At 31.7% G+C, this 10,135-nt stretch overlaps 1 protein-coding gene across 1 annotated transcript; it reads left to right on the top strand.

The window, feature by feature from the left end:
* The first annotated feature begins 432 nt into the window (after nucleotides 1-432).
* On the top strand, nucleotides 433-3,251 carry LOC133690725 (S-adenosylmethionine synthase 1). The gene is made up of 2 exons (XM_062110990.1): nucleotides 433-576; nucleotides 1,689-3,251. The coding sequence occupies exon 2, from the start codon at nucleotides 1,698-1,700 to the stop codon at nucleotides 2,874-2,876; it is 1,179 nt and encodes a 392-aa protein (XP_061966974.1). The 5' UTR covers nucleotides 433-576; nucleotides 1,689-1,697; the 3' UTR covers nucleotides 2,877-3,251.
* The last annotated feature ends 6,884 nt before the right edge of the window (nucleotides 3,252-10,135 follow it).

Genomic DNA, 10,135 nt, shown 5'->3' with positions numbered 1-10,135 from the left:
AAATTTAAATCAGACTGTAAACTTTTTTTTTTGTAATTATCCCATTAAAAAATAACAAAAATAAAATAAAATAAAAATATATAAATATTGAATTACTTGATCTATAATTACACTTCATTTTAAAGTTATTATAGGATTATTTATGTGGATTTTTAAATTATATATTAACAAAATTAATCCATAAGCTAGAAAGTTAATATCAACCCCGAAGAACATATTAAATTTGAAAAGAAAAATTTCCGAGAGTACCAAAGAAAAATTACTTCCAAAAACATTATTAAACACCTTGAAAAATGAAATTATTCTCTCATTTTTATCCATCTCCCACCAACCCCAACCAATCCAAATTCTGACATCCAACGGCTATGTTTTGTCCTCAAGCAATTGACAGAATCCACCGTAGATTTAAGAGAATCCCAAACCACCCCATCCGGTTACCAGTAGGTAGGTCTATAAATACTAAGCAACCAAAGCATTTTTATTTCGTGGTTCTTTGGGGTCTGATTAGAAAATCTCACACAGGCCGACAAGCTCTTAAGCTTTCCTTTAGATCTGTACCGGCGACTCCTGTCCAAGGTATCTCCTGCCATTCTCCACTTTATAGTACTGTTTACTCTGAATCATATTGCATGCTCTCTTCATGGGTTTTTCTTTGTAGACTCTAGAAAAATGAATGTTTAAAGAGTGGTCTTTTAGTTTCTTGGTCTTAAGTTTTTTAGTAAACATGGTTCAAACAGTTACAGATCTGGGTACTTGTTGCGTTTACTCTGGAGTCTGGTCCGTGCCGGGTGTGACGTTGAAGATTTCGTTTTGACTGTTAGTGTGTGCAGAACATCATGTCTGAAAGTCATGTTTTTCGCTTACATTTTCATTAAAATACATCAGATCTGATTATTTTTATCAATTTGATAGTTTTTTAGTGATGAGCTCTCTGAAAATATATCGACAGATTCCAAGAATGTTTTGTATTACTTGAAAGGACCGTGTAGGGTTGCGATCATAATCGTATCAGAGTGCCTCTTGCTTAGATCTAGTGTTTATTCATTTCTATCGTGCAATTACTAATAAATTATACCAAGAAAAATGTAACTTTGCGCTTCTGCAAGTAACTGAGGCACGTTTGGTGTCTCTGCTTTTAATATAATCAATGGTAGAAAAAAAAAACTGTTATAAACTGTGCAAAACACCTTCAATTCATAATGGGGCTTGCGATACTCTGGGAGCTCACTCTGTATGAGAAGCTAATATTTTTGTTTGCCGTTTGGTACTTTCACCATAGCATAGCATGTTAATACCTGAATTTTCACTATTGGGGGTTGTTTTATTGGGTATTTGATTCTTTTCCCGACTTTTTTTTTTGACAAGTGATTCTATAGAAGCTTATCTCTTCCAGTGCTAAAGGAATCTAACTGTTCTTTGTTCTTTTTTAATCGCTCTCATTCAGGAGCATAAACTTTTGAGATTCTTATCATTTCCTGTACTTTGATTCTGCCCGTTTATAACTTGTTTAGAAAAGTTTGAAGAATCTAAATCAGTCATGAGGATATTTTCGGCACTATTCTTTTTACCATATTCTCACATGTTGATGGAATTTTGCTTGCCACACTAATTAAGCAAGCTTAGTTTGCACACAGTTGCCACATGTCACCATATTAAGAGGTCTTTGTTGTGAATTTTGTGACATGCAGCTCAAGAAAATGGAAACCTTTCTATTCACCTCTGAGTCAGTGAATGAGGGCCACCCTGACAAACTATGTGACCAGATCTCTGATGCAGTGCTCGATGCCTGCCTTGAGCAGGACCCAGACAGCAAGGTTGCTTGCGAGACATGTACAAAGACTAACATGGTCATGGTCTTTGGAGAGATCACCACCAAGGGAAAGATAGACTATGAAAAGATTGTTCGTGACACATGCCGTAACATTGGATTTGTTTCTGACGACGTTGGTCTTGATGCTGACAAGTGCAAAGTATTGGTTAACATTGAGCAACAGAGCCCGGATATTGCCCAGGGTGTCCACGGTCACTTTACCAAGCGCCCAGAGGAGATTGGTGCTGGTGACCAGGGCCATATGTTTGGTTATGCCACTGATGAGACCCCCGAGTATATGCCTTTGAGCCATGTTCTTGCCACCAAGCTTGGTGCTCGCCTCACTGAGGTTAGGAAGAATGGAACCTGCCCTTGGCTAAGACCTGATGGCAAGACTCAAGTTACTGTTGAGTACTTCAATGACAATGGTGCGATGGTCCCTGTTCGTGTCCACACTGTTCTCATCTCTACTCAGCATGACGAGACTGTCACAAATGATGAAATTGCCGCTGATCTAAAGGAGCATGTCATCAAGCCTGTTATCCCGGAGAAGTACCTTGATGAGAAAACTATCTTTCACCTCAACCCATCCGGCCGTTTTGTTATTGGTGGTCCTCATGGTGATGCAGGTCTCACTGGACGCAAGATCATTATTGACACCTATGGTGGCTGGGGAGCCCATGGTGGTGGTGCTTTCTCAGGGAAGGACCCAACTAAGGTGGATAGGAGTGGTGCTTACATTGTTAGGCAAGCTGCCAAGAGCATCGTAGCAAATGGTCTTGCTCGTAGGTGCATTGTGCAAGTTTCCTATGCTATTGGTGTACCTGAGCCTCTGTCAGTCTTTGTGGACACCTATGGCACTGGAAAAATTCCTGACAAGGAGATCCTTAAGATTGTGAAGGAGAACTTTGACTTTAGGCCTGGAATGATGACCATCAACCTGGATCTCAAGAGGGGGGGTAATAGGTTCTTGAAGACAGCTGCATACGGACATTTTGGAAGGGATGATCCAGACTTCACCTGGGAAGTTGTCAAGCCCCTCAAATGGGAGAAGCCTCAAGCTTAAGAGTGATTCATCCTATCCCTTTTGCGCAATGCTTATTTTATTGGTACTTATGAATAATTCGGTTTGTCTTGCTGCTGGTCTATAATCGTTAGCTATCCTCAATGGCCTAATCTCATACATTAAGATACCCTATTCATTTTCATTTCTATTTTTTTTTTCCCTCTGGTTTTTCTTATCCTTCGCATTTTGTTCCCAGTGCTGGTGTGAAAATGTGTGAAATTTTTGTTTGAATTGAGGGCACTGGAAGTAACAAATGCCTGTTAAGTTTGCATTAGAACAGCAGCAAAATGTAGTAATGTGTTCTTTGGACGGAACAAATTATTGCTCTCTCTCCCAAGACTGCATTGTAATTCGATTGCCATGGCTTTCCTCTCAGTTTCAAGCATGGTATAACATAGGATTGAGCATCTTCGTTCAGTTTAGTTTTCACTTAAAAAAACCAACTAAACTGAAATTTTATTATTTTTTTAATTTAAAATCCCCAATTGAACCGAAACTAGTTCGTTGGTTTGGTTAATCAAGGCAAAAAAACCTGGAAAAACCAATATAATCCAGTTGTGAAGGGAAGCTGATGCCTACTAAGTTTGGCTGCACCTATACAGGTGCGAAATAAACAGTTGCAACCTTTTCTTTTTAAATGATGAGAGTGCCTACACGATTTTCAACATACTGAATTTTGTTATGAGAACTTTCCATTGATATCAAATATTAAATCAGGATAATATAATATTTTGTTAATATGAAATTTAAAACTTATTAATATATATATTTTATGTTTTTTTAAAAAAAAGTTATTTTTTCAATGTGAGATTTGAAATCCATTAGTATATATACTCTATATTTACAAGAAAAAAATTATTTTTTTAATGTGGCATAAAAAACTTTTTTGATTTAAATATTTCAATTTAAAAACTTAATATAATTTCCTTTTAATATGAGATATTTTTTTTAAAAAATATTCTTTTAAATTTTATTATTTACAATATATATAGTCTATATTTATATAAATTTTGTTAAAATTTTTTATAAAAAATATTTAATTTTTCTAACTTGATCCATAAAATCTAAAACCCAATATTTTGACCAGTCAATCTCAGACGGAGTTTAATATCTATGTTTCTCACTATTAATATTTATTTAGTAAATCATGATGATTAGTGTGGTTTTCGAAGTCCCTGCATTCGCGAAGACAGGCACCAACAAGCCCTGCCAACCAATTGAGATACAATCATAAACTTTTGTGCTTTAAGCTTAATAGAAATGTTACCTGCGCAGATTCTTTAACCTGAGCGTACTATGTCATCTCTCTCTCTCTCTCTTCATCATCCACGTTATATTGAATATTTTTCTAAATTAATTTGATTTAATTTGTGTTTAATTAATATTAATTTAATTATATTGAATATTAAAGTTTTAAATTAAATATCAGATTAATTAGATGTAATTTAAGTTGTTTATTAAATATTATAATTAAGTTATTTTGTTAAGTAATCAATTATCTTTGGTTGGTGTTGATTTTGAATTAAAAAAATTATGAGGTTAAATAGTTAGTGTTGATTTAAATTAAATTATAGATTAGGTTAATTATATATATATATATATATATATATATATATATTAAGTTGGTAATTAGGTTATTTTGTTAAATACTCAATATTTTTTTATTATTAATTAACAAAATTATATGATATTGATTTAGGTTAAATTATAAATTACATGAAATTACATAAAAGATATATATAGTAACACTATCTATAAAATACATGAATTTAATTAATAATTTTGTTATGACAGTGGAATCGAATCTCATAGTTTGCCTGGCAACCACTCAATAACATCGCCACAAAACTAATCTGTTGCAGTATTCTCGTAATGTGGCCGGCCATGATTCTGACAGATCCAGGATGCCCCTGTCTTCTACATCATCTCATTCTGATAATTATGTTGCGCTCTTGTCTCCTACACCTGCACCAACTGTTTCATGCAAGATCAATGGAGTAGAAATGCCAGCCTCCTCCAACAGTACTGTGTTATCTCAGGTGTCAATAGGATGCTTGGATGACTCTTCCATAGAAGATCTGGGAAAATCCGAATGGAAAACATTGATTTGTCTGCGATAAGCTTGATGAAAGTTGTGTCATTAATTATTGACAAGAGCTTTCGCTATGAAGTCTCTCATATAAATTGTGGACTCGGATTATGCAAGAAGAAAGTCCAAGTTGCTTTCTCTTCGAAAAAGAGGTTAAACCAAGGAGTATGAGCTGCTAGCAAATTGGTTTCGGGGATTTTGAAATCCATGGTATAATGCGGCACGAGTTGTCATTTGGTACCGCCATTACCTTGGATCCCGATCCAGAGACTAATCGCAGACAAACCTTGAACGGGAGCTCCTGTAAACAAATTGTTAAAGACGTAGACGAACATAACTGGGCTAATTGGGCAGCCGGTCCCTTTGTACAGGTGAATATCAAGTTGAAGATAAGACCACGATTTGTGAATAAAGTAGAAGATGAGTACTATCCAATCTCATCTCCAGTTTCTATACTAATCAAGTTGCTATGAAATTGCAATATCTTTCGTAGTAAAAAAAATTTCAAAGAATAAAATTATTTTAACCATATTTCCAGTGAACTTCTTTCGATGAGATATTTATAGAATCAAAAGATTATTTGCTAATCAAATTCCATTATATGTCATTTTTATTTTATTTTTATATATATAAAAATAAAACTAAAATAAATAACATGAAAAATAAATTATCTTCATATTACTTTTTTTTACTAATAAAAAGTTAACACATGGAAGGAAATATTTAAAATATATTGTCATATTATAAGATCATGTAAATAAAAAATCAACTAATAAAATAATATTAGTAACTTAGAGAAGGACTTAAAGGCCTTACAAACTCTATAAATAAAGAGCCTCAATCTAAAAAGAAAAAAAAAATCTTAGAGAGAGAATTTTTTTATCAAGATAAGTTTTTTAAGTAAAAAAGTTTTTTTTTAAAGATCTCAAATCTCTTTCATCTACATTTGAAATTTACAATGAATAAAAATATGTTATATCAAGCCTAAATGACTTATAATTCTTCAAAATATTAAATTAATAAATCTAGTTTTGTAATATATGTTTAAATTCATGTTTTTGTAACGTATAAATATGGCTTGATTTTACAAGTAAATTAAGTTCTTATATATCAAATTCAAGAAAAATATATAGAATTGTTATAATTTTTTTTTCTGTAAGATTATTTTAAATGAAAATCGTACTCTAGAGAAGTCTTGCTACTCCTCGAGCCACATTTATATATACCACTATCCATTCAAGAGCCCATCTAGTCCTTCACTTTGATCATGCACGCAACAACCATGAAACCCAATTCACACTATATCCACACTCATTCTATATATTCAATATTGTGTCATTAGCTAAAGCGGCTGGTCTCATGAAAGGGAAAACTTCTTAATAAAGCGGGAAGAGAAAGACCATTGTTAGCTGAGTTGTCTCTGCAATTCCTATTTATCCAATGCAGAATTATTGGCTCCCGTACGTAGAGTGTTTGTGTTGGCATTAACAAAGTGGAAAGGAACTTTACTTGGGGAAATACAGATTCTGGTCGTGGTATTCATTGGGTGAAATGGGACTCTGTTGCTTGGTGTGAGGGATTCAAGATCATTGACAAATATGGCATTACTTGGGAATCAAGTTTGGCGTATTTTTAACAGTCCTCATAAATCTAGGGTTTCAATTTAGAGGCATAAATATTTACTAAAACAAAATCTCTCCCAGTTGACTGTTGCTCCTCAACATGCCTCATATACTTGCCGTTCTATGTTGAAGGCATTCCAATGACTAAGACATGGGTTTATGTACAGAGTTGGAAAGGGCGATGTTTGACCAGTGGCTTGAGGAAGGTTGTCTTGGTTCGCTTATTGACGTAGTGCATATCATGGATAGAGATTTATGTGTGGAGGATATCTGGCGTGAAGGCTCCTGGGATTTTGATATATTGACTACAGTTATTCCATATCATATCAAACTTAGAATTATGTCCACACCTTTCTCTCTCAAAATGCTACTTGGGCTGATAGGGTTTGCTGGGCATGAAATCATTTAGGTATATATGATTCTAAATTAGCGTATCTTTGGTTTCTTACAATGGAGAAAGAGTTATGCTCTGATAGTTGTTGGAATTGGATATGGAAGCTGCAAGTACCAAAAAAGATTAATTTCTTTATCTGGCTAATCTTTCACAATGCCTTGCCTACCGATTTGCTTCAGTTGAATCATCATTTAACCTCTACATCGGCATGCCCTCGTTTCCTTATTGCTGCTGAAGATGAACTCCACTACTTGCGTGATTATGGAATGGTTAGGAGCATATGGATATCTCCCGGCTTCTCTCAAGATACTCAGTTTTGGAAGGGGACTATTACTCAGTAAGTAAATTTGCTTCTACAGGGAAGTTCTCTTTTTCTAGCAGGCTTGTGGTGGCTGTGGAAGCAGCAACACAATCTGATTGTTATTTTCTTAAGAATGGTGCGCTAGTGATGATTGGATCGATGATCCAAAGACTTCTCTTGAACGGTGAGGAGTCTGAGAAAATCTTAGGGGGGAATACTCGTTACCAACTGTAGTTTATCGAAAGAACTAGAGAGGGGTATGTTAAATTAGATGTGGATCGATGGTAGCTCATTTGGAAACCCAGGTAAGGTTGGTTTTTGGTGGCTTGATGATCAGGGACACAGATGGCTCCTGGTAATGCCAAGAAACCAAGAGAAAAAAAAAAAAAAAACTTGAAGAATGATATTTATTGTCTCAGTTATTTTGCAACAATATTTATTTCGAAATAATAATAATAATAATAATAGAACTGATCACACAAAAGATATTAAACTCCCATTTGAATGATATGGAAGTTCCATTAAGCTTTTAAAACTGTAAAAAAAAAAAATATTTGCTATCTGAAATATCGTTATTCATATTTATTATAAAGTTTTTTGTCAAACTTTTTTCATGTAACAATAAGCTATAATTCTTGTTTTAGTATAGTGATATATTTATCTTTTGAAATATTGGATTAATAACTTTATCATGATAGTTTTAATATATATCATCACACATGACCCTAAAGATAGGTCACCCACCTTCAATTCAATGTTATATTTGGCATTGAAAAATATCAAAATATTCAAACTTGTATTCAGGAAGTATAGATATCACTCTGCAATCAAAATATTTTGGATTTAATCAAGATGTCTTTGACAATTTTAGTTTAAGAAAATCACCAGATTAAAATTTCCGATAAACTGAGTTGAAAATATAAATTGCTGAAAAAATAAAATAATACAAAAAAAAAATTATACAAAAGAACAACTATGAGAATACAATTCTTTTAAAAAATAAATATTTTGATTCTGATAAAAAAAGATCATCAAATTGGAATCTCAGTTGGTCAAGTTGAAGATAAATATTTTAGTTATGATTAGAAAGTATTATTAGATTGAGATCTCATGTTAGCTTAGCTAATAATAAATAATTTTAAATCCTGATAAAAAAATCATAAGATTAATCAAAACTAAAAATAAGCATTCTGCCATATATATTTTAAATCATGACGAATGCAAGGCATCCAAATAGCCTCTTCCCATCACCAGATAAGCAGTAGGGAGGGAATCTGATGGGGCTTGAATAAAAAAGAATGCAACTCAACTGAGCCCTAATTTTAAAATGAATTAGCCAGCCAATCACACGATGTTGAAATTAAGTCGGCCAATACAAATTAATTAGTGACTTTATTCTTTAATTATTTTTTTCCTTGATAATAAATAGGGACTTTTCTTTTAAGAGCTAATTACCTCATCATACGTAAGCCAAAGATATCAGTTATCATAACTTCAACCGTCATTCTGAGTGCATAACGTGAAATTCAGAAATCTTTTATTTTATTTTTTTATAATTTTTTTTATTCAGATATTTTTTTACATTTTAAATACCAAGACTAATTTCGTTTAAGATTCATCAGTATCTTTTCTAATAAATATATTTTTAAAAAATTAAATTTATATTTTTATCTTTGTAAGATACAATAGTATCTTAACCGCTAAACCAACATTTTATTGATAGTTTATATTTAAAATCTTGTATATTAATTCTATATTAATCTTCATATTTCTTTATTGAATCAAATTAAAAGATCTAAAGTCAAATGTATGCAATTAAATTATAATAATATTGTGACAGCCCTTCTACACATTTTTAAAGCGCATCGAAATTTGTTTCTAGGAAAAATTAACGGACCACCCTAGCTACACAAGTTACTAGAATTAAAGTAATCCCAAGCTACACAAGTTACTAGAACTAAAGTACTGGCTGCCCGATTTGACATGATTTTCTTTGCTAGCACACTAGAGAAACGTGCTCCGCAAAATTAAAAATAATCAGGAATTATTTAGAAATATATATACTAGTATTTTTATTTTTTTAAAAAAATTAAAGTTAGAAAAAGAAAACTTGAACTTTATATTCAAATACAATATTTATCTATCCAGAATTATAAAATACTGCTTTTCAGTTTTTCAAATTTGTATAAGTTTCAAAAAAATATATTTTATAGATTTTTCAGTTTTATTTTTTATAATTTTTTTATCATTTTTTCAAATGAAAAAAAAATATGAACAACATAATTTTTTTTAGTCAAATTAAAAAAATTATTTTAAAATAATTAAAATTTCAATTATTTTATTATTAAAATTATAAATATTAACCATGAAGGACTAGAAAAAACATTTTCTTGCAGAGATCAGGGCTCCTGACAGCCCCGTCTCCGCCACTAATATAAAAATATTTTAACAATATAAAAAATTAAAATTATTATTTTTATTTAGTGTTATAAATTTAGTTTTTATTAAAAATCTAGTATAAGGATTTTATTTTTTTAGCTAAAAATATAACCTTTTCATGATGATTTTTAATTTGAATGGGATAAAATCAATATTTTATTATTAAATTGTCATAATTATTACAAAATATTAATAGGAATATGATAAATTATAAATTATAGTTTTGATTTTTATGAAAAATAGTTGTAATATTGATGTATTTTTGTTATTGGTAAAAAAATTGTCTGTATTCTCAACAAATGAAATCGTTATTCAATTTCCAATAAAAAAGAAAAATTAAAAAAAAAATCTAAAATGAAAAAGAAAGACAATTTATGCAAGTGACCGCTTAAGAAATATTTGGAGGAGGGTTGT

Source organism: Populus nigra, chromosome 4 (genome assembly GCF_951802175.1).
Source record: "Populus nigra chromosome 4, ddPopNigr1.1, whole genome shotgun sequence".
Taxonomy (NCBI): Eukaryota; Viridiplantae; Streptophyta; class Magnoliopsida; order Malpighiales; family Salicaceae; genus Populus; species Populus nigra.
Note: the sequence above shows the minus strand (reverse complement) of the source record. Positions and strands in the feature narration are given on the sequence as shown.

Coding starts and splice junctions, on each gene's coding strand:
- LOC133690725 (XM_062110990.1), top strand. CDS start 1,698: ATGGAAACCTTTCTATTCACCTCTGAGTCAGTGAATGAGGGCCACCCT.